Below are 23,604 nucleotides of genomic sequence, written 5' to 3'. Positions count from 1 at the left end.
GGTGGGCAGCAACATAGGGTGTCCCCTAAAGGGGGTGGGGGCCTGTAGAATGCTCCCTAGTGGGCCACGGGTGAGGCCTACGGTCCCCTGTAGGTCAGACGGAGTCGTACGATGTCCCCTATAGCGGGTGGGGAGAGCTATAGGGTAGTCTCGGTCGCAAGCGGAGGGTCTTTACAGCCCTTCTGTAGGTCAAACCGGGCCGCAGAGCGCTCCCTATAGGGGAAAGGGGCCATAGGGTGACCCCCTAGGGCAGGCAGGGGCCTATAGAAAGCTCCCTATAGGAGAGGGAGCGGCCCTACGGGCCTGGATATGGTGTCCCCGGTGGGGGGGGGAAGCGGAGGGATCCGCGTCCTATAGGTGGCGGCACGCGCATGACACCCCTATAGGGCCGGCGCTATAGGCGAAGGGCTGTTGTGGTCACGTGCTCTCCCGCCCGGGTCACGTGGCCCCGCCCCCTCCCCGCCGGCCCCGCCCCGTCCTCCCGGGGGTGCCGGCTCGCAGGCCAATGGCCACGAGGGACGCCGCGGTGACGTCATGGCGCCCCGCCCACCTGCGGCAGCACGGGAGGGGGCGTGGCTTACGGGTGGGAGCGGCAGCCTCTCCCGCCAATAGGAGAGCGAGAGCCGAGGCGTGCGGGCCAATGAGGCGCGCCCGTTCCCGCCAGCCTCCGGTAAGGGGCGGGACGCGGCGGCAAGGGGGCGGGGCGATGGGTGGCCAATAGAGGGCGAGGGGGCGGGGCCAGCGGGGCCGGCCGGGACGCGGGGGGAAGCGGCGGTCGCGGTCGCGGAGCGGTGAGTTGGGGGGGGGGGGACGACACGACGCGACACCGGGGCCCACGTGACCCCGGGCCCACGTGACCTGCCCCCTCCCCTATGTGGCCTGACCCACGTGACTTGTCCCGTCCCCCCTTCCCCGCTATAGGCGTCGGGACCCACGTGACCCCCCATATGTCCCAGGCCATAGGCGACCCCGTCCGGTGTGTCTGTCCGCCCCCCACCCCCCTGGGTCCCAGCCCCCCTATAGAGCCTGGGACCCCCTATAGATCCTGGGACCCCCTATAGGGCCTGGGAGCCCCTATAGATCAGGCACTTACAGACTTGATCTCCCTATAGGGGCCACGAATCTCCCTCATCAGCCTTCTATAGGGGCTGGGGTCTCCTATAAGGCCTGGGACCCCCTGTAGACCCCACGACTCCTCTGCCATCAGCCCTGGTCCCCCTCCATCAACATTCTACATGTTCTGGGCCCACCTATAGGGCCTGGGACCCCCTACAGACCCCACGACACCTCAGCCATCAGCCCCGCTCCCACCCCCCATCAGCATTCTGTATGTTTTGGAACCCCCTATAGCACCTCGGAGCCCCTGTAGACCAGGCACCCCCATAGGAACTAAGATCCCTCTGCATAAGCTCCCCCTCATCAGCTCTCTGTATGGGCTGGGACCCCCTATAGGGCCTGGAACCCCCTATAGACCAGGCCCTTATAGATTTGATCTCTCTATAGGGACCAAGAATACACTGCACGAGTTCCCCTCATCAGCATTCTATAGGGGCTGGGGTCTCCTATAGGACCTGGGACCACCCTATAGACCCCACAACACCACTGCCATCAGCCCTGCTCCCCCCCATCAGCATTCTTCACGTTCTGGGCCCCCCTATAGGGCCTGGGACCCCCTATAGACCAGGCCCCTATAGACTTGGTCCCCCTATAGGGACCAAGACACCTCTGCATAAGCCCCCCCCATCAACCCTCTATAGGCCCTGGGGTCTCCTATAAGGCCCCTATAGGGCCGGGGACCCCCTAGAGACCAGGCTCCTATAGACTTGGTCTCCCTATAGGGGACCATGAATCCTCTGCACGAGTGCCTTTCATCAGCATTCTATACATTCTGGGACCCCCTACAGGGCCTGGGACCCCCTATAGACCAGGCCCTTATAGACTTGATCTCCCTAGAGGGACTAAGAATCCTCTACATGAATCTCCCTCATCAGCCTTCTATAGGGGCTGGGGTCTCCTATAAGGCCTGGGACCCCCTGTAGACCCCACGACTCCTCTGCCATCAGCCCTGGTCTCCCCCATCAGCATTCTATACGTTCTGGGCCCACCTATAGGGCCTGGGACCCCCTATAGACCCCACGACTCCTCTGCCATCAGCCCCACTCCCCCCCATTAGCATTCTTTACATTCTGGGCCCCCCCTATAGGGCCTGGGACCCCCTATAGACCAGGGCCCTATAGACTTGCTCCCCCCTCGAGCCCCAGTATGGACCAGTGCTCCCAGTTTGGCCCCGCTGGGCAGCTCATCCACGGGGGCGTATGGGGCCGTATGGACTTTACCCCGTCGGGTCAATGATTCACTCGGGCGCCCGAGGGCCGGCGGGCAGCGGGGGCGGGGAGCCCCGGGCCGGGCGTGCGAGGGCGCGTGCGAGGGGCGTGCGAGGGCGGGCGAGGGCGGGCGACGGCGAGTCCCGGCCTGCGCAGGGAGGGAGGGGGGGGAGAGCGTGCGAGCGGCGAGCGTGCGAAGGAGTGCGCGTGCGAGGGGTGCTGGTGGAAAAGGTACTCGTGCGAGGGAGGGGCTCGTGCAAGAGGCTCGTGCAAGAGGGGCTTGTGCAAGGGAGGTACTTGTGCAAGAGGGGCTCATGCAAGAGGTGTTTGTTCAAGGGAGGTACTTGTACAAGAGGGGATTGTGTGAGGGGGGCTCGTGCAAGAGGTACTCGTGCAAGGGAGGTGCTTGTGCAAGAGATGCTTATGCAAGAGGGGCTTGTGAAGGAGCTGGGCTGGTGCAAGAGGTGCTTGTGCAAGAAGTGCATGTGGAAGACAGGCTTGTGCAGGCGATGTGCTTGTGCAAGGGGAGCTTGTGCAAAAGGCATGTGCGAGAGGTGCTCGTGTGAGAGGTGCTTGTGCGAGAGAGGTGCTTGTGCAAGAGGTGCTCAGGTGAGGGGGGCGTGTGCGGGAGGTTTGCTTGCGTGAGGGGAGCTCGTGCAAAAGGTGCTTGTGCAAGAGACGTGCTCGTGCGAGGGGTCCTTGTGCAAAAGTGCTCGTGCAAGGGAGGCGCTCGTGCGAGAGGCGCTCTCGTGCAAGAGATGTGCTTGTGCAAGGGCTGCTTGTGCAAAGGTCCCTGTGCAGGGGGGGGTTGTGCGCTCGTGCGAGGGTGCACACGCGCGTGTGTGTGATGAGCGTGTGTGTCCCCCTCATTAACCCGCCTCTGCTAATTAATGGGGGGGGAGGGGGCATCCAGGTGCGTTATGGGATGTGGGGGGGATTCTCTGCTGTCTCCTATAAGGGTTGTGCAAGGGGGGGGGGGGGGAGCCCGAATGCCGAGGGTTTGGGGGTCAAAGGTCACTGGGGGAAAGGTGGGGGGGGTGGCCTGGGCGCCTGGGTCCCTTCTGGGAAAATTGGGGGGGGGGAAGGGAAGGGGGGGGAGGGGGGAGATTCTTCGCTGTCCCCTATAGGGGTTACGAGTGGTTTTTGGTTGGGGGGGGTCAAAGGGCACTGGGGCAAAGGTGAGTGGCCGTGGATGCCTGGGTCCCTTCTGGGAAAAGTTGGGGGGGGGGGGGGTGTGGGGGGTGTGGGGGGGAGATTCTCCGCTGTCTCGTATAGGGTTGTGCAGGCAGCAGGTTTCGGGGGGGCTGCCGGCCGCTGCGCTGACCTGTGTCCCCCCCAACTCGTGTGTGTCCCCCCTTCTCCATGTCATCATCGTGTGTGTGTGTCCCCCCCCACCCCTTTCCAGATGTTGCAGCTGTGCGTCCCCCGCGGGGGCCGGGCCCTCCTGGGGGTGCGGCTGCTGCGGGGTCCCCCCGGGACCACCCGTCCCGTCAGCTACCAGCCCATCCGCAAGGTCCTGGTGGCCAACCGGGGTGAGTGACAGCCCTGGGGACACCCCCGTCACCTGGGGGGGGCCCTGTGTCCCCTCCATCCCCCCCCATGTCCCCTGGGTGCCCCCCCATGTCCCCTTTGTCCCCCTTTGTCCCCTGCGTGCCCCCCCATGTCCCCTGAGTCCCCCCCCATGTCCCCTGGGTGCCCCCCCATGTCCCCCCATGTCCCCTGCGTGCCCCCCCATGTCCCCCCATGTCCCCTGGGTGCCCCCCCCATGTCCCCTGGGTGCCCCCCCATGTCCCCCTTTGTCCCCTGCGTGCCCCCCCATGTCCCCTGGGTGCCCTGGAATCACCCCCAGCCCCATTGTGTGTCCCCCCCCCCTTTTGCCTTTCTCCCTTCCGTGTCCCCAGTGGGATGGGGTGTCCCCGGGTGTCTCTGTCCCTGTGTCCCCCTCCCACCCGGGATGTCCCCATCAGGATGGGGTGTCCCCATGTCCCTGTGTCCCCATGTCCCTGTGTCCCCCTCCCAGCCAGTGTCCCCCCAGCATGTCCCAGTCCGGAGGTCCCCAGCGGATGGGGTGTCCCCGGGGTGTCCCCATGGGGTGTCCCCGGGGTGTCCCTGTCCCCGTGTCCCCCTCCCACCCGGGATGTCCCCGATGGGACGGGCTGTCCCCATGTCCCTGTGTGTGTGTCCCCCCCCCAAGGCGAGATCGCTATCCGGGTGTTCCGGGCATGCACGGAGCTGGGGATCCGGACAGTGGCCGTCTACTCGGAGCAGGACACGGGGCAGATGCACCGGCAGAAAGCGGACGAGGCTTATCTGGTGGGGCGGGGGCTGCCCCCCGTCCAGGCGTACCTCCACATCCCCGACATCATCCGCGTCGCCCAGGTACCCCCGCGGGGACGCTGAGGGTGGGGGGACATCTGGGGACGCTATGCCGGGAGGGGGGGATGCCTGGCTTCCCTGGGATGGGGAACATCGGGGTCCCCTATGGGACCCCACATCTGGGGATGTGGCCACCCGGACGCCTGGGTCTATGGGTGGGGGGGTCTGGGGGTGCCGGGAGGGTCATGCGCCCCCACCCCGCCACTGGACAATGGGGTTCCCCCACAGGAGAACGGGGTGGACGCCATCCACCCGGGATATGGGTTCCTATCGGAGCGAGCCGACTTCGCCCAGGCCTGCCTGGATGCGGGGATCCGGTTTGTGGGACCCCCCCCCGCTGTCGTCCGCAAGATGGGGGATAAAGTGGAGGCTCGCGGCATCGCCATCGCTGCCGGTGAGGGGGCACGGGGGGGAGGCTTATGGGGGGGGCTATGGGGTTATTTGGGGGGGTTATAGGGGGGTATGGGGGAGCTCTGGGGTTATTTGGGGGGGTTATGGGGGAGTTATGGGGTTATTTGGGGGGGTTATAGGGGGGTATGGGGGAGCTCTGGGGTTATTTGGGGGGGTTATGGGGGAGTTACGGAGTTATTTGGGGGAGTTATATAGGGATATGGGGAAGTTATGGGGTTATTTGGGGGATGATGGGGTTAATAAAGGGGGTAATGGAGGATTTTGGGGTGTTGGGGGGTTATGGGGTTGCTTGGGAAGTTTTGAGGTTAATGGGGGGGCTTTGGGCTTATTGGGGGGTCTATGGGGGGTTGTGGGGTTATTGGGGGAGTTATGGGGGGTTTACGGAAGGGTTATGAGGTTGTTAGAGGGGCTCCTGGGGCTTTGGGGGGCTTATGGGGGGTCATGGGGTTATTGTGGGGGTACTTGGGGAGTTATGAAGTTATTGGGGGGCTGTGGGGGGCTATGGGGATATTGGGGGGTTGTTAGGGGGTTATGGGGTTGTTGGGGGGATTATGGGGTTATTGGGGTTATTAGGAGTTATGGAGCTATTGGGGGGTTAAGGGGGGGCTCTAGGGAGGGTTATTGGGTTATGGGGGGCTATAGGGGGTTATGGGGTCACTGGGGGGGGTTATGGGGGGCTATGGGTGCCAGGGGAGGGTGATGGGGTTAAGTGGGCTTGGGGTTCCTGAGGTGGGGGGGGGCAGAGGAATCGGTGTGTCCCCAACGCCAGCACTGACAGCCCCCCCCTCCCCAGGAGTACCGGTGGTGCCGGGGACTCCGGCGCCGGTATCGGCACTGTCGGAGGCGCAGGACTTCGCCCACCGGGTCGGTTTCCCCATCATCTTCAAGGCGGCTTACGGCGGCGGCGGCCGTGGAATGCGGGTGGTCCGCTCCCCCCAGGTATGGGGCACCGCGGTGGCTGGGCCCCATGGGACCCCCCCCATCATGGGACCCTGGCATCCCGGACCCCCAATTCCCCACGACCGGACTCCACGACCCCCCCCCATCACGGGACTCTGGCATCCCGGACCACCCTTTCCCTGAGACCCCCACCCCGGGACCCCCGCCTCTGCCATGGGACCCAGGCATCCGGGACCCCCAATTCCCAAGGACCCCCACCCCAGGACCCCACCTCTGCCATGACACCCAGATGCCTGAGACCCCCAATTCCCCAGGACCCCCACTCCGGGACCCCCATCTCAGCCACAGGACCCCAGCATCTGGGACCCCCAGTTCCCCAGGACCCCCATCCCAGAACCTCCGCCTCTGCCATGGGACACATCCGGGACCCCCAGTTCCCCCAGGATACCCCCCACCCTGGGGACCCAAGTGGGTGGGGGGACCCAGGCGTCCCGGGGGGGGAACCCAGACTTGCCAGGGGGACCCCAGTGGGTGGGGGGACCCACATGTTTAGGGGGGATCCCGGCGTTTGGGGGGACTCAGGCATCCGGGTGTGCGCAGGAGCTGGAGGAGAGCTTCTCCCGCGCCTCCTCGGAGGCTTTGGCCGCCTTCGGCAACGGGGCCCTTTTCGTGGAAAAATTCATCGAGCGCCCACGGCACATCGAGGTCCAGATCCTGGGTACGGCGGGGAGGCTTTGGGGGGGGCCCTGGAGACTTTGGGGGGGACTCCAGGGCTTTTGGAGCAGTCCTTGGAGCTTTTGGAGGGATCCCTGGGGGCTTTGGGGGAGTCTCTGGGGGCTTTGGGGGGGTCCCTGGAGCTTTAGAGGGGTCCTCGGGGATTTGGGGGGGATTCCCAGGGCTTCTCAGGGCACCCTAGGGGGATTTTTGGGGTGCTGGAGGGGGGTTTGGTGGACTAGGGAGGGTGGGGAGGCTTGGTGGGTGCCGGTTTGGATGTTTGGGGAGATGGTGGGGGGGGGGGCAGAAGGTAATAGGATGGGGTGCAGGGGTGCCCAGACACCTGGGTCCCTCAACGGGGGGTTCCCGGATGCCTGGATCCCTTTTTGGGGTGCTCGGATGCCTGGGTCCTCCCCGCTCTGACCCCACCGCCGCCCCCAGGGGACCAGCACGGGAACGTGGTCCACCTCTACGAGCGGGACTGCTCCATCCAACGCCGGCACCAGAAGGTGGTAGAAATCGCCCCGGCCGCCCGCCTGCAGCCCGAGCTCCGTGCCCGCCTGGCCAGCGACGCCGTCCGCCTCGCCCAGCAGGTACCGGCACCCAGGATTTGGGGGGGGGGACCCAGGAGTCCCAGGAAGGGGCGAGCATCCGTCACCAAGGGACCCAGGAGACCATGGGGGGTGCCCAGGAGAACATGGGGGGACCCAGGAGTTCGGGGGGACACCTACAAGTCAGGGAGGGGACCTGCCACCCATCACCAGGGGACCCAGGAGTCCATGGGGGGGACCCAAGAGAACAGGGGGGGACCCAGGAATTGGATGGGGGGGACCCAGGAGACCATGGGGGAACCCAAGAGTCTAGGGAAGGGATGTGCATCCATCACCAGGGTACGCGAGAGTCCATGGGGGGGACCCAAGAGAATATGGGGGGACCCAGAAATTGGGGGGGGGGTGTCACCCAAGAGACCATGGGTGGACCCAGGAGTTCGGGGGGGGACCCAGGGGTCCCAGGAAGGGACGTGCATCCATCACCAGGGGACCCAGGAGACGATGGGGGGGACCCAAGAGAACATGGGGAGACCCAGGAATTGGGGGAGACAACCCAGGAGTTTTGGGGGACACCTGAGAGTCAGGGAGGGGACCTGCCACCCATCACCAGGGGACCCAGGAGTCTGGAGGGGGGGACCCAAGACACCATGGGGGGACCCAGGAGTTTGGGGGGGACCCAGGGGTCCCAGGAAGGGACCTGCCACCCATCACCAAGGGACCCGAGAGTCCACGGGGGGGCACCCAAGAGAACTTGGGGGGACCCAGTAGTTCGGGGGGGGCACCCGGGGGACCCTGGTGACCGGGCTGATGGGGGGGGGGGGCGTTGTGATGCAGGTGGGCTACGAGAACGCGGGGACGGTGGAGTTCCTGGTGGACCAGAGCGGGAGTTACTACTTCATCGAGGTCAACTCCCGGCTGCAGGTGGAGCACACGGTCACCGAAGAGATCACCGAGTGAGTGCCCAGGTCCCCGGGGGGGTGCGTGGGGGGGGGTACCCCGATCCCTGGGTCCCCTGGAGGATGGAGGGGTGTAAAGGGTGGAGGCGGGATGCCCCGGATGCCCGGGACCCCCCGGATGCCTGGGTCCCTGGAGGGATGCAGGGTGCGGGATGCTCCGGTCCCCTCCCCACCCCGGATGCCCGGGTGTCGTGTCGTGTCGTCGTCCCCCACCCCGGACAGCCGTGTCCCCCCCTGGTGACACCCGGGCAGCGTGGACCTGGTCCACGCGCAGCTGCAGGTGGCGGCGGGTCGGTCGTTGCCGGAGCTGGGGCTGCGCCAGGAGAGCATCCGCGTGAACGGCTGCGCCATCCAGTGCCGCGTCACCACCGAGGACCCCGCCCGCGGCTTCCAGCCCGACACCGGACGCATCGAGGTACCCCCACGGGACCCCCCCCACTCCTCCACCATGGGACCCCCCTTGGGATCATCCCTGACGCCCCCTCTATAGGAATGCCCATGGGATCAACCCTAGGACCCCCCCGTGGGACTCAACTTGGGACCCCCCCCCCCATAGGAACCCCCATGGGATCACCCTTAGGACCCCCCCATAGGACCCCCCCCCTCCCATAGGACTCCCCCCACGGGACTCAACTTGGGACCCCCCTTGGGACTCCCAGGGGACGCCTGCAGGACCCCTCCCATTAGACCCCCATATAGGGTCTATAGGTGCCTGTAAAAGGCTCTGTAGGGGCTCTGTGGGGCAGAGGGGTGCCCACAGGAGGCCCTATAGGGTCTCCACCAGACCCTATAGGGTCCGTAGGTGCCAGTAGGAGGCTTTATAGGTGCTCTGTGGGACCATACAGGGTCCATAGGTGCCAGTGGGAGGCTCTATAGGTGCTCTGTGGGACCCTATAGGGTCCATAGGTGCTGGTAGGAGGCTCTATAGGAGCTCCATGGGAGCATATGTGATCCATAGGTGCCTGTAGGAAGCTCTATAGGATCTCTGTAGTTTGGGGGGTACCCACAAGAGGCTCTGTGGGGCAGGTGGGTGCCCACAGGAGGCTCTATAGGGGCTCCGCAGGACCCTATAGGGCCCATAGATACCTATAGAGCTATCTATAGGGTCTGGGAGTGCCTACATGAGGTTCTATAGGGGCTCTGTGAGGTGGGCGGGTGCCAATAGGAGGCCCCGTGGGGCCGGGGGGCTGCCCCTAGGAGGCTCTATAGGGCCTCTGCAGGACCCTATAGGGCCCGTGGGTGCCCTATAGGGTTCTCTATAGGGTGCGGGGGTTGCCGGCAGGTGTTCCGCAGCGGCGAGGGGATGGGGATCCGCCTGGACGGGGCCTCGGCTTTCCAGGGGGCCCTGATCTCCCCCCACTACGACTCGCTGCTGGTGAAAGTGGTGGCCCACGGCCCCGACCAGCCGGCCGCCGCCGCCAAGATGAGCCGGGCCCTGGCCGAGTTCCGAATCCGCGGGGTCAAGGTGGGTCCGGGGGTCGGGGGGGGCCCTCGTGCGTCGCACGGGGAGGGGGGAGATGCACGAGGGGTGTCGGGCAACGGAGCAGGAGGGTTTGGGGGGGGTCTTGTGCGATGCACGGTGGCCCTCGTGCGATGCACGAGAGGGTGGGGGTGTGCCATGCACAGGAGGGTATGGGGGAGGTTCTCGTGCGATGCACGGGGGGTCCTGTGCAACGTGCAAAGGGGGGGGTGGTCGTGCAATGCACCAGGGTACCTGTGCACCACACTGGGTTCCCCGTGCATCGCACGAGGGGGACTGTCCCCTCGCCTCAGTGCGTCGCACGAGGAGGAGGGAGGGGGCTGATGCCCGGCCCCCCCCCCCCTCGTGCGTCGCACGCTGACGGGCGCATCTCGCGCGCAGACGAACATCCCGTTCCTGCAGAACGTCCTGGCCCACCCCCAGTTTTTGGGGGGTGCCGCCGACACCCAGTTCATCGACGAGAACCCCGAACTCTTCCACCTCCGCCCCAGCCAGAATCGGGCCCAGAAGTTGCTTCACTACCTGGGTATGGGGGGGGGCTGGGGGAGGGTCCTGGGGGTCTTTGGGGGTTCTAAAGGTTTTTTTGGGGGTATAAGGGGGCTGGAGGGGGGCTGGGGGGGGTCCTGGGGGTCTCTGGGGGCTCTAAGGGGTCTCTGGGGGTTATAAGGGGGCTGTAGGGGGGGTTGTAGGGGGTCCTGGGGGTCTTTGGGGGCTGGGAGGGCTCTGGGAGTTTTTGGAGGTCCCTGGGGGGGGCTGGAAGGGGTCTTGGGGGTCCTGGGGGGAGGTCTAAGGGGTCCCTAGGGGGGGCTGGGAAGGGTTTTGGGGGGCTCTAGGGGTTCTGAGGGGTCCCTGGGAGGGATCTTGGGGGGTTCTGGGGGCTCTCAGTGGTCTCTGGGGGGGCCTGGGGGCTCTAAGGGGGCTTTGGGGGTGCGGGGGGGGGGTTCTTGGGCTTCGCTGGGGGGCGGACTGGGGCATTTAAGGGGTCTCTGGGAGGGCTGGGGGGGTCCCTGAGGGGTGTCTGGGGGTGCTGGGAGGGGGTCTTGGGGGTCCCTGGGGGCTCAGGGGGGCGCTGAGAGGGTTCAGGGGGACAGCCTGGGGGGCTGGGGAGGATCTCAGGGGGCTATAGGGGGGCTGGGAGGGGGTTGGGGGTTTCTGGGGGGGGTCTCAGGAGTTTGGGGGGGGCTTTGAGGTCCTGGGGGGGGTCGCTGGGGCTTTAGGGGGACCCCAAACACGTGTGTCTGTGCCCCCCCCCAGGTCACGTGATGGTGAACGGCCCCAGCACCCCGCTCCCCGTCAAGGCGAAGGCGGCGCTGGTGGAGCCCACCCCCCCCCCGGTGCCCATGGGTGAGCGGGGGAGGGGCAGGGCGTGGCACGCGCGCCCGCGGCGCGTGCTTGGCGTGTGCGTGGCGCGGCATCGCGTGCGGGCGTGGCAGGCGCGCTCGGCACGCGCGCGGCTTGCCTCGACGCCCGCGTGGCGCGTGTTCGGCGTGCCGTACCGTGGGCACGGCGTACGGGCTTGGCGTGTGCAGGGCGTGTGCGCGGCATGCTGTAGCGTGTGCTTGGCGTGTGCGTGCTTGGCGTGCGCACGGTGTGCCTGGATGTGTGCGTGGCATATGCGTGGAGCGTGCACAGCGTGCTGTAGCGTGTGCTTGGCATGCCTTGGCGTGTCCGTGGCATACGCGTGGCGTGTGCTTGGCGTGCTGTAGCGTGTGCCTGGCGCGTGCGCTCGACCCGCGCACGACCGTGCCGTATGTGCGTGGCGTGGGCGTGGCCCGTGCGCTTGGCGTGCGCCCGCCACGCCGCGGCGCGTACCGGCCCCCCCGCCCCGCCTGACGCCCCCCGCTCCCTCCCCGGTGCCGCAGGACCCCCCCCGGCGGGGCTGCGGGCGGTGCTGGAGCGGGAGGGGCCGGGGGGCTTCGCCCGGGCGGTGAGGTCACACCGGGGGCTCCTCTTGACGGACACGACCTTCCGCGACGCCCACCAATCCCTGCTCGCCACCCGCGTCCGCACCCGCGACCTCGCCCGCGTCGCCCCCTTCGTGGCCCACGCCCTCAGCCCCCTCTGCAGCATGGAGACCTGGGGAGGTGAGGAGGGGGCGTGGCCTGGGACGGGCGTGGCCCGAGGGTGGGCGTGGCCTGGGACGGGCGTGGCCCGAGGGCGGGCGGGGGCTCGGGGTGGGTGTGGCCTCGGTGGGGCCAGGTTGGATTCCCCTGGGTGGGGATGGCCCGGGGGGAGGCGGGGCTTCATTGAGAGGGAGGGGCCTGAGGGGAGGCGGGGTCTCGGAGGGGGCGGGGCCTCAGGGGGTGCACCCAGGGGTGTGGTGGGTTCAAAGGGAAAGGGTGCCCCCCTGGGGGGCGGGGCTTCGCTGAGGGGGCGTGGTCTCAGTGGTTACTTGCTGGGGTCACCCAGGCGGGGACGTCTTGGGGGTGGGGCTTAGAGGGGCGGGGTCACACCAATGCTGGGGCTTTGCGGGGGTGGGGCTTTATGGCTTGGTGGGGCTTGGTGGGGCTTGGAGGGCGGAGCTTCGCCGGGGGGCGGGGCTTGCACGGGGTCCACTAAGTCCTTGGGCCAGGCACGGACCAGGGGGGGGGGGGGGTGTGCAAAGGAGGGCTCGTGCAAAGGGGCGGGGCTTGCACGAGGGGGCGGGGCTCTCACGAGAGGAGCGCACGAGGACGGGGCCGTGTCCGGCAGGTGCCACCTTCGACGTGGCCATGCGGTTCCTGCACGAGTGTCCCTGGGAGCGGCTGCGGGAGCTGCGGCGCCTGGTCCCCAACATCCCCTTCCAGATGCTGCTGCGCGGCGCCAACGCCGTCGGCTACACCAACTACCCCGACAACGTCGTCTACCGGTCCGGGGGGGGACATGGGGGAGGATGTGGGAACGTGGGGAGACGTGGAGGGATGAGGGCACGTGGGGGACGTGGGGGGACATGGGGGGATGAGGGGACATGGGGGGGATGTGGGGGGACAGGGAGGGTTGAGGGGACAATGGGGGGTTGGGGGGGACATAAAGTATGGGGGGACGCGGTGGGATGAGGAGACATAGAGACATGGGGCATGAGGGACGTGAGGACATGGGGGGACACGGAGGGATGAGGGGACAGGACGTGGGGACATGGGGAGATGCGGGGGGACGAAGGGACATGGGGACGTGGGACGTGGTGGGACATGGGGAGATGAGGGGGCACGGGGAGATAAGGAGGGATGAAGGGACATGGGACACGGTGGGACATGGGGACGTGGAGGGATGAGGGAACGGGGGATACAGGACACGGGGACACGAGGGAATATGGAAACACAGGGAGACGGGTATGGATGGAGGGACACGGGGACATGGTGGGAGATGGGGAGATGAGGGAGCACGGGGACGTGAAGGACATGGGGAGGAATGGAGGAACGTGGAGACCTGAGAGGACGTGGGGGGACGTGGGGACATAAGGGGGACACGGGGGGATGAGAGAACGTGGGGTGTGAAGGGCACGGGGTGGGGGGAGGGGGAGGGGACGTAGACATGGGGGGATGGGGGCACAGGAAGGACATGGGGACATGGAGGGGTATGGTGGGATGAGGGATCACAGGGGATCACGGAAGGACGAAGGGACGGCAGAACACGGCGGATCGTGAAGGCCTGATGGGCCACGGGGAGATCTGGGGACATGGCGGGGGGGACATGAAGACCCCCTCCGCCTCTCCCCAGCTTCTGCGAGGTTGCGGTGGCCAACGGGATGGACATCTTCCGAGTCTTCGATGCCCTCAACTACCTCCCCAACCTGGTCCTGGGGGTGGAGGCGGCCGGGCGGGCAGGGGCGGTGGTGGAGGCCGCCCTCTCCTACACCGGGGACGTGGCCGACCCCTCTCGCACCAAATACAGCCTCGACTACTACCTGGGCTTGGCCCGCGAGCTGGTGGCCGCCGGCACCCACATCCTCTGCATTAAGGTTTGGGCGGGGCTAGAGAGGTGAATTGGGGGGAGGGGGAGGGGGATTTGGGGGTCTGGGGGAGATGGGATGGGGAAGGGGGGGATTGGGGGTGTGGGAGGGGATGGGAGGGGGAACGAGGGGCTCGGAGGGGGGTTTGGGGGTTCTGGGAGGGAGACTGGGGGGTCCTGGGGGAGTGGGAATGGGAATGAGAGGCTGGGAGGGGGTTTGGGGGTTCTGGGAGGGAGTTTGGGGGGGACTTGGGGGGCTGGGAGGGGATGGGAGGGGAGATGAGGGGCTGGGAGGGGGTTTGGGGGTTCTGGGAGGGAGATTGGGGGGGGTTTGGGGGCTGGGAGGGGAGTTTGGGGGGTCCTGGGGGGGATTTGGGTGTCCTTTGGGGATGGGAGAGGGGGATTTGGGGGGGCTGGAATGGGCGACTGGGGGATGGGGTGGGGATTGGGGGTTCGAGTGGATGAGATGGAGGAATTGGGGGTGCTGGGGGGGGTTGGGGGGTCTTGAGCTGGTGGGAGGGGGGACTTGGGGGTGCTGGGGGATGGGAGGGCATTTGGGGGTTGCTGAGAGGGAGGATTGGAGGGGCTGGGGGGGCTGGATTGGGGATTGGGGGTCTTTGGGGGATGGGAGGGGAGATTTGGGCGTCCTGGGGGGGTTGTGAGGGGGAACTGGGGGGCCTGGCAGTACCGGCCTGGAGGGATGGGGGTGGGATTTGGGGACCCTGGGGGTCTGGGCAGGGACTGGGGCACCCCCACACCCCCAAGACGCAGTGGGGCAGCTGCCGGGGGTGGGGGGGATCAGCATGGGGCAGAGTCTTGGGGGTCCCCAAAACCCCCCCTGTCCCCTGTGTCCCCCCCCTCCAGGACATGGCAGGGCTGCTGACGCCGGCGGCCGCCCGGTTGCTGGTGGGGGCCCTGCGGGAGCAGTTCCCTGAGGTGCCGCTGCACGTCCACACGCACGACACTGCCGGGGCTGCCGTCGCCTCCATGCTGGCGGCCGCCAACGCCGGCGCCGATGTGGTGGACGTGGCCGTGGACGCCATGGCCGGCATGACCTCCCAGCCCAGCATGGGCGCCTTGGTGGCCTGCGCCCGCGGCACCCCCCTCGACACAGGTATGGGCGCCCCTGTGGAGGTGCCACCGTGGTCTTGGTAACGGCAACGCGGTCATGGTGGTGGTGACATAGTTATGGAGCTGACAATGCGGTTTTGGCAAGGGCAAGATAGTCATGGACGTGCCACCATGGTCATAGAGGTGGTGGCGTGGTCATGGAGGTGCCACCATAGTCTTGGCAATGACAACATGGTCATGGAGGTGGTGACTTAGTTATGGAGGTGCCACCATGGTCTTGGCAATGACAACAGGGTCATGGAGGTGGTGACTTAGTTATGGAGGTGCCACCATGGTCTTGGCAATGACAACAGGGTCATGGAGGTGCCACCGTGGTCTTGGTAATGGCAACGCGGTCATGGAGGTGGTGACATAGTTATGGAGGTGGCAATGTGGTTTTGGCAAGGGCAAGATAGTCATGGACGTGCCACCATGGTCATAGAGGTGGTGGTGTGGTCATGGAGGTGCCACCATAGTCTTGGCAATGACAACGTAGTCATGGAGGTGCCACCGTGGTTTTGGTAACGGCAACGTGGTCATGGACCTGGTGACTTAGTTATGGAGGTGCCACCATGGTTTTGGCAATGACAATGCGGTCATGGAGGTTCCACCATGGTCAATGCCACCGTGGTCTTGGAGGTGCCATCGTCATTGTGGAGCTGCCACCATAGTCTTGGTAATGGCAGTGTGATCATGGTGGTGGCAATGTGTACCGTGGAGGTGCTGCCATGGTCTTGGCCACCATGGTCATGCTAATGGCACTGTGGTTGTGTCAATGGCACTATGGCCATGGTCATGGTGATGCCACCGTGGTCACAGTAATGGTACTACGGCCGTGGTGATGCCACCGTGGTCATGATGGTGTCACCACGGCCGTGGTGATGGACCCACGGCCATGATGATGCCACCGTGGTCACGGCAATAGCACTACGGCCACGGTGATGCCACCTCAATCACAACATTACGCCCAATCCATGGTGTCCCTCAACCACAGTGGCCTCCAACCCGTGGCCACCCCTCACCATGGTGTCCCCACGAGTTCATGGGTGCCCCTCACCCACGCTCCCCCTCTCCCTGCCCCCCCCCCCAGGCATCGCGCTGGAGCGGGTGTTCGAGTACAGTGAGTACTGGGAGGGGGCGCGGGGGCTCTACGCCGCCTTCGACTGCACGGCCACCATGAAGTCGGGCAACGCGGACGTCTACGAGAACGAGATCCCGGGGGGACAATACACCAACCTCCACTTCCAGGCCCACGCCATGGGGCTGGGCCACAAGTTCAAGGAGGTCAAGAAAGCCTACGCCGAGGCCAACAAACTCCTCGGGGACCTCATTAAGGTGGGCGTGGGGCTGGGTGCAGTTGGGGGTGTTCTCCATGGGGTGGGTGGTCTCAGTGTGATGGGTGGTCTCCTTGGGGTGGGATGGTCTCCGTAGGGTGGTCTTCATGATGTAGGATGGTCACCGTGGGGTGGATGGTCTCGGTGGGGCAGTCTTTGTGGGGTGGGTGGTCTTCATAGGGTAGGGTGGTCTCCACAAGGCAATCTCCATGGGGTGGGTGGTGTCCATGGGGTGGATGGTCTCTATTGGTTGCGTGCTCCATGGGCTGGGTTCTCATGGGTTGGGTTCTCATGGGTTGGGTTCTCATGGGCTGGGTGCTCCATGGGTTGGGTGCTCCATGGGTTGAGTTCTCCATGGGTTGGGTGCTCCATGGGTTGAGTTCTCATGGGTTGGGTGCTCCATGGGTTGATTTCTCATGCCTTGGATGCTCCATGGGTTGGGTGCTCCATGGGCTGGGTTCTCCATGGGCTGGGTGCTCCCTGGGTTGAGTTCTCATGTGTTGGGTGCTCCATGGGTTGATTTCTCATGCCTTGGATGCTCCATGGGTTGGGTGCTCCATGGGTGGGTTCTCCATGGGCTGGGTGCTCCATGGGTTGAGTTCTCATGTGTTGGGTGCTCCATGGGTGGGTTCTCCATGGGCTGGGTGCTCCATGGGTTGAGTTCTCATGGGTTGGGTGCTCCATGGGTTGATTTCTCATGCCTTGGATGCTCCATGGGTTGGGTGCTCCATGGGCTGGGTGCTCCATGGGTTGAGTTCTCATGTGTTGGGTGCTCCATGGGTGGGTTCTCCATGGGTTGGGTGCTCCATGGGTTGGGTTCTCATGGGTTGGGTGCTCCATGGGGCGAGACCTGTCTAGGGCGAGCTGCTCCCCATCCCCAGGAAGGATCCCTATGGGAACAGCGTAGCGGGGTGACACCCCGGGGTGACACCGCTGAGGTGACACCCCCGGGGTGACGTTGCTGGCCGCAGGTGACGCCATCATCGAAGGTGGTGGGGGACCTGGCGCAGTTCATGGTGCAGAACGGGCTGTCGCGGGAGGAGGTGGAGGCGCGGGCGGACGAGCTCTCCTTCCCCCTCTCCGTCGTGGAGTTCCTCCAGGGTTACATCGGGACCCCCCCGGGGGGCTTCCCCGAGCCCTTCCGCTCCAGGGTGAGTGGGAAGGGACTGGGAGGGGACTGGGAGGAGACTGGGAGGAAGTGGAGGGGACTGGGAGAAGATGAAGGGCACCGGGAGGGGAGTAGGAGGCAATGGAAAGGGACTGGGAGGCTCTTGGGAGCACTGGGAGGTGAGGGAGAGGACTGGGGGTACTGGGAAGGGACTGGGGGGCGCTGGGAGGGAAGTGGGGGGACTGGGGAGGACTGGGAGGGGACTGGGGGCCACTGGGGGCAGTCTGGGAGGCACTGGGGGGGAGTGGGAAAGTTTGCTGGAGGCCGTTGCCACGGCACTGGTCCCTGGCAACGGGTCCCAGTGCCGGTTGCCATGGCACCGGTCCATAGCAACGGGTCCCAGTGATGGTTGCCACGGCACCGGTCCCTAGCAACGGGTCCCAGCGCCGGTTGCCATGGCACCGGTCCATAGCAACGGGCCCCAGTGATGGTTGCCACGGCACCGGTCCCTAGCAACGGGTCCTAGTGCCGGTTGCCACGGCACCGGTCCATAGCAACGGGCCCCAGTGATGGTTGCCACAGCACCGGTCCCTAGCAACGGGTCCCAGTGCCGGTTGCCATGGCACCGGTCCCTAGCAACGGGTCCCAGTGCCGGTTGCCATGGCACCGGTCCCTAGCAACGGGCCCCAGTGATGGTTGCCACGGCACCGGTCCCTAGCAACGGGTCCCAGTGCCGGTTGCCACGGCACCGGTCCATAGCAACGGGTCCCAGCGCCGGTTGCCATGGCACCGGTCCATAGCAACGGGCCCCAGTGATGGTTGCCACGGCACCGGTCCCTAGCAACGGGTCCCAGTGCCGGTTGCCACGGCACCGGTCCCTAGCAACGGGTCCCAGTGCCGGTTGCCATGGCACCGGTCCCTAGCAACGGGCCCCAGTGATGGTTGCCACGGCACCGGTCCCTAGCAACAGGTCACAGTGCCGGTTGCCATGGCACTGGTCCATAGCAACGGGCCCCAGTGCCGGTTGCCACGGCACCGGTCCCTGGCAATGGGCCCCAGTGATGGTTGCCATGGCACCGGTCCCTGGCAACGGGTCCCAGTGCCGGTTGCCACGGCACCGGTCCCTAGCAACAGGTCCCAGCACCGGTTGCCATGGCACCGGTCCCTAGCAACGGGTCCCAGTGCCGGTTGCCATGGTACCGGTCCCTAGCAACGGGCCCCAGTGATGGTTGCCACGGCACCGGTCCCTGGCAACGAGTCCCAGTGCCGGTTGCCATGGCACCGGTCCCTAGCAACGGGCCCCAGTGATGGTTGCCATGGCACTGGTCCCTGGCAACGGGCCCCAGTGCCGGTTGCCACGGCACCGGTCCCTGGCAACGGGCCCCTGGCAACAGGCCCGGGGCGGGATGCTGCGGTCGCCGCCGGCACCTCCATCACCCGTTCCCGCGCCACCCCCCGCGGTTGCCATGCCGACGCCCCCATCCCTCCCCTCCCCCGTCCCTCCCCCAGGTCCTGAAGGACCTGCCCCGCATCGAGGGGCGACCGGGGGCGTCGCTCCCGCCGCTGGATTTCGAGGCGCTGGGGCGGGAGCTGGGGGCGCGGCACGGGGCCCCGCCCGGCCCCGAGGACCTGCTCTCGGCCGCGCTCTACCCCAAAGTCTACGACGAGTTTCGCACCTTCGCCTCCACCTTCGGCCCCGTCTCCTGCCTCGGCACCCGCCTCTTCCTCGAGGGTCCCACCATCGCCGAGGAGTTTGAGGTGGGGGTGGTTTGGGGGAGGGGACCGGGGGGCACTGGGAGGCACTGGGAATGCACTGGGAGGGGCCTGGGAGGCAGTGGGAGGGGACTGGGGGGCATTGGGAGGCACTGAGAATGGCCTAGGAGGGGACTGGGAGGCACTGGGAGTGGACTGGGAGGAACTGGGAATGCACTGGGAGGGGCCTGGGAGGCACTGGGATGGGACTGGGAGGGGACTAGGAGGCAGTGAGAGGGGACTGGGGGTACTGGGAGGCACTGGGAGTGGACTGGGAGGAACTGGGGGCACTGGGAGGAACTGGGAATGCACTAGGGCGGCAGTAGTGGAGCCTGGAGTGGGCGGGGCTTGGGATGGGCTTTGTTCTGGGTGGGGCTTGAGGGTGGGGTGTGGCTAAAGTGGGTGTGGCAGCGCGGTGGGTGGGGCTCGAGAAACGGGCGTGGCTTGGGATGGGCGTGGCTTGGCCAGAGGGCGGGGCTTAGACCCCTCCTGCACCCCTGTACCTGCCTGGCAGCTCTCGCACGGCCCCGGTGTGCCCCTCGCACGCCCTCGTGCACGTCCGGCACCCCTCGCACGGCCCCGGTGTGCCCCTCGCACGCCCTCGTGCACACCTCTGGATCCCCCTTGCACGCCCTTGTGCACGGTTGGCAGCTTTTGCACCCCCCCCAGGGCCTCTTGCATGCCCTCGTGCACACCCAGCAGCCCTTGCACACCCCTGGGTCCCCTTACACGCCCTGTTGCACACCCAGCAGCCCTTGCACACCCCTGGGTCCCCTTACACGCCCTGTTGCACACCCAGCATCCCTTGCACACCCATTGGTCCCTTGACATGCCTGACTGCACGCCCAGCCTCCTTTGCACACCCCTGGGTGCCCTTACACACCCTCGTGCACACCCAGCAGCCCTTACACACCCATGGGTCCGCTTGCACACCCTGGTGCACGCCCAGCCTCCTTTGCACACCCCTGGATCCCCTCGCACGCCCTCGTGCACACCCAGTGGGTCTCCCACGCACCCAGGACCCCTCGCCCGCACGCCCCCTCGCCCACCCGCCCCCTCGCACGCCCGCCCCCTCGCACGCCCACCCCCTTGCACGCTCAGGTGGAGCTGGAGCGGGGGAAGACGCTGCACATCAAGGCGCTGGCGCTGGGGGACCTGAACGCCGCGGGGCAGCGGGAGGTTTTCTTCGAGCTCAACGGGCAACTGCGCTCCATCCTCGTGCGAGACACCCAGGCCATGAAGGTGGGGGGCGGGGGCGCACGAGGAGGGTCTCGGGGGGCCAGGAGGGGTCTTGGGGGGGTTTGGGGGGGGGCACTAAGAGGGTTTTGGGGGGTCAGGAGGGGTTTTGGGGGGGCACGAGGAGGGTCTCGGGGGGCCGGGAGGGGTTTTGGGGGGGTTTTGGGGGGGGTTTGGGTGGCACTAGGAGGGTCTTGGGGGATCAGGAGGGGTTTTGGGGGGGCACTAGGAGGGTTTTGGGGGTCAGGAAGGGTCTTGGGGGGTTTTGGGGGGGCACTAGGATGATCTCGGGGGACCAGGAGGTGCCTTGGGGGGTTTTGGGGGGGCACTAGTTGGGTCTTGGGGGGCCGGCAGGGGTCTTAGGGGGGTTTTGGAAGGTTTTAGGGGGCACTAGGAGGGTTTTGGGGGGTCAGGACAGGTCTTGGGGGCTTTTGGGGGGGCTGGGAGGGCACTAGGAGCGTCTTGGGGGGTCAGGAAGGGTCTTGGGGGGTTTTGGGGGGGCTGGGGGGCCACTAGGAGGGTCTTGGGGGGTCAGGAGGGGTCTTGCGGGGTTTTGGGGGGGCTGGGGGGGCACAGAAATGGCATGAGGGCTTCTGGGGGTGATGGGGGGGTGGGCTGGGGGGGCACAGAGGGGACATGAGGGGGTTGGGGGGGTCTGGGGGAGATTGGGGGGGGCTGAGGGGTTGCAGAGGGGGTCTGAGGGGATGGGGGGGTGCTGGGGGCTACAGGGGGGTTACGGGGGGGGGGTCCCATGTCCTGGGGGGGCTCTGAGGAACTCGCGAGGGGGGTCTGGGGGGACATTCAGGGGGTCCCAGGGACTGAGGGGGGGGGTCTGGGGGGACATGGAAGGTCCTGGAGGACTTGGGGGGGGGCTGGGGGACCTGGGGGGGTCTGGGGGGACATCGAGGGGGTGCTAGGGACCCGGGGGGTCCCGTGGGACTTGGGGGGGTCTGGGGGGACTTGGGGCATCTGGGGGGACATTGAGGGGGTGCCAGGGAACTGGGGGGGGGTCCCGTGGGACACAGAATGTCCTGGGGGACACGGGGGGGGTCTTGAGAGACCCAGGGGGGTTCTGGGGTGACACAAGGGGGTCCTGGGGGACCCGTCAACCCCCCTTTTTTTTTTCTCTCCCCCCCCCCCCCCCCCCAGGAGATGCACGTGCACCCGAAGGCGGATCGGGGGGCCAAGGGGCAGGTGGGGGCCCCCATGCCGGGGGAGGTGGTGGAGGTCCGGGTGGATGTGGGGGCGTCGGTGGCCAAGGGGGACCCCCTCTGCGTCCTCAGCGCCATGAAGATGGAGACGGTGGTGACGGCCCCCCTGGCCGGGACGGTCACCCGCCTCCACGTCCGCCCCGGGATGAGCCTGGAGGGGGACGACCTCATCGTCGAAATCGAATAGAGGGGGGGCACGGGGCCGGGTGTCCCCCTCCCCGACACCCCCCCTTCAAAAGACCACCCCACCCCCCCAAAATCGGCCCCTAAATGCCACTGCTGCCAAAGGGTGCGCTGGCCCTTTAAGAGCCACCTGCCCCACCCAGCGCCCCACCCCGTGCCCCACCCCTCTCTAGCGCCCCCTGCTGGGGAAAAGGGGTACAGCTTTTTTGCGGGGGGGGGGGGTCACCCCCTAATTGGGGGTGACCTCTTCATTAGAGGGGCTCAGCGCTTAATTGGGGGCCACGCCCTTAATTGGGGGGTCTCTTAATTGGGGGCTCACGCCATTTTGGGGGGGGTCACCCCTTAATTGGAGGCTCACGTCTTAATTGGGGTGCACCCCCGTTTTGGGGAGTCACCCCTGAGTTGGGGGGTGTCCCCCCTTTTGGGAGGAGCACCCCATTTTTGGGGGGGTCACCCCTTATTTTGGGGGGGTCACCCCACTTTTTTGGGGGTCACCCCGTTGTTTGGGGGGGTCACACTTTTTTGGGGGGGTCACCCACCCCAGTGCGGGAGGGGTCACCCTCTTTTTTTGAGGGGGAGGGGGCTTCACGTCTTGAGGAGGGGGTCCCCCTCGTTTTTTAGGGGTCCCTCCCATTTTGGGGGGGCCCCCCAGCCTCTGCGCCCCCCCCCCAACTTTAGCGGGGGGGTAACCCCCCCCCTTTCATTAACCCTGTCCCTGCCATGCTGCCTTAGGGGAGCCCGGTGGTTTGGGGGGGGGGGGGGAGGTGTCCCCCATTGCCCCTCCCCCCCTTCAGCTGCCCCTCCCCCCCGTTGCTGCCAAACGCCCCTCCCCCCCTGTTCGCGGGGCGTGGGGGAGGGGGCGGAGTCTGTGACCAAAGGGGCGGGATTAAGACTGGACGACTGGGCGGGGGAGGGGCGCCCCTCCCCCACACCCACGGGAACAAACCGGGAGGGGCGGGGGGCCCCTCCCCCACCCCCCCTCCCCTCCCCCCCCATCGCCGCGGGGGGGTCCCGGGCAATAAAGACTGGACTAACGCACCCACCGCCTGCGGGGGGGCTACCCTATAGATGCTATAGGGGTGGGCGGAGCCTATAGGGGAGGGGGAGGGGATGGGGGCTCTAGGGGGGAGCCAATGGGGGTACGGAGAAACCTATAGGGGAAAAGCAGATGCTATAGGGGAAGGGGGGAGCCCAGAGGGGGATGGGGGGGCTATAGGGGAATAGGGGGGACGCTATAGGGGAAAAAAGGGGCGCCTATAGGGGAAGAGGGAAGGCTATAGGGGAAAACAGGGGAGCCTATAGGGGAAGGGAGAAACCTATAGGGGAAAAGGGGATTCTATAGGGGAACGCAGGAGCCTATAGGGGATGAGGGGGGCTATAGGGCATGGCGGGACTGTAGAGGCATGGAGAAACCTATAGGGGAGAACAGGGGAGCCTATAGGGGATGGGTGGGCTATAGGGGAATAGAGGGGACCCTACAGGGGCGCAGGGGAGGCCATAGGTGAACACAGGGGAGCCTATAGGGGAGAACAGGGAAGCCTATGGGGAGCAGGAGAAACCTATAGGGGAAAAGGGGAGCCTATAGGGGAGGGCAGGAGCCCATAGCGGAATGTGGGAGCCAATGTGGGCGCAGGGGCAGCTATAGGTGAACACAGGCGCCTATAGGTGAACACGAGCTTTATGGAGACCCCTCCCCCGCAGCACCATTGGGGGGGGGGGGGGGAGCAGCCTGGGGGCGGGGCCAGCCCGGGGGGGCGTGGTCTGTGCCCGGGGCGGGGCCTGCCCGAGGGGCGGGGGGGTGGGTTGGGCCAAGCGGGGGGGAGTGGGTGGGGGTGAGCGCTCGGAGGGGCGGGGCTTCTCCTGGGGGCGTGGCCTGTGCGTCCCCTGGGGCGGGGGCTGCTGCCCCAATGGGGCACGGCCGGAGCCGGGGGGGGCGTGGCCTGTGCCCACACCTGGGGGGGCGTGACCGGTGCGCCAAAGGGGCGCGGTCAATGCCTCTAGGGGGCGTGGCCATTGCCCCAAGGAAGCCCC

The 23,604-nt window shown here is 66.6% G+C and overlaps 1 protein-coding gene across 2 annotated transcripts; it reads left to right on the top strand.

Annotated features, from left to right (window-relative positions):
- The first annotated feature begins 737 nt into the window (after positions 1–737).
- Positions 738–22,602, top strand: PC (pyruvate carboxylase). 2 transcript variants are annotated; one of them, XM_049835631.1, is made up of 21 exons: positions 738–791; positions 3,730–3,856; positions 4,519–4,703; positions 4,929–5,094; positions 5,905–6,050; positions 6,612–6,729; positions 7,167–7,318; positions 8,111–8,229; positions 8,485–8,647; positions 9,515–9,697; positions 10,094–10,238; positions 10,967–11,056; positions 11,575–11,796; positions 12,404–12,560; positions 13,409–13,649; positions 14,504–14,753; positions 15,840–16,084; positions 17,055–17,234; positions 18,701–18,949; positions 20,045–20,185; positions 21,329–22,602. In XM_049835631.1, exons 2-21 carry the CDS (start codon positions 3,730–3,732, stop codon positions 21,575–21,577), a joined length of 3,528 nt encoding a protein of 1,175 aa, XP_049691588.1. In that variant the 5' UTR covers positions 738–791; the 3' UTR covers positions 21,578–22,602. The 2 variants fall into 2 exon arrangements, with proteins under 2 accessions (XP_049691588.1, XP_049691587.1); XM_049835630.1 differs by lacking the exon at positions 738–791 and adding an exon at positions 2,536–2,555.
- Positions 22,603–23,604: the final 1,002 nt, after the last annotated feature.

This window comes from Accipiter gentilis, chromosome 33 (genome assembly GCF_929443795.1).
Source record: "Accipiter gentilis chromosome 33, bAccGen1.1, whole genome shotgun sequence".
NCBI classification, from domain to species: domain Eukaryota; kingdom Metazoa; phylum Chordata; class Aves; order Accipitriformes; family Accipitridae; genus Astur; species Astur gentilis.
Note: the sequence above shows the minus strand (reverse complement) of the source record. Positions and strands in the feature narration are given on the sequence as shown.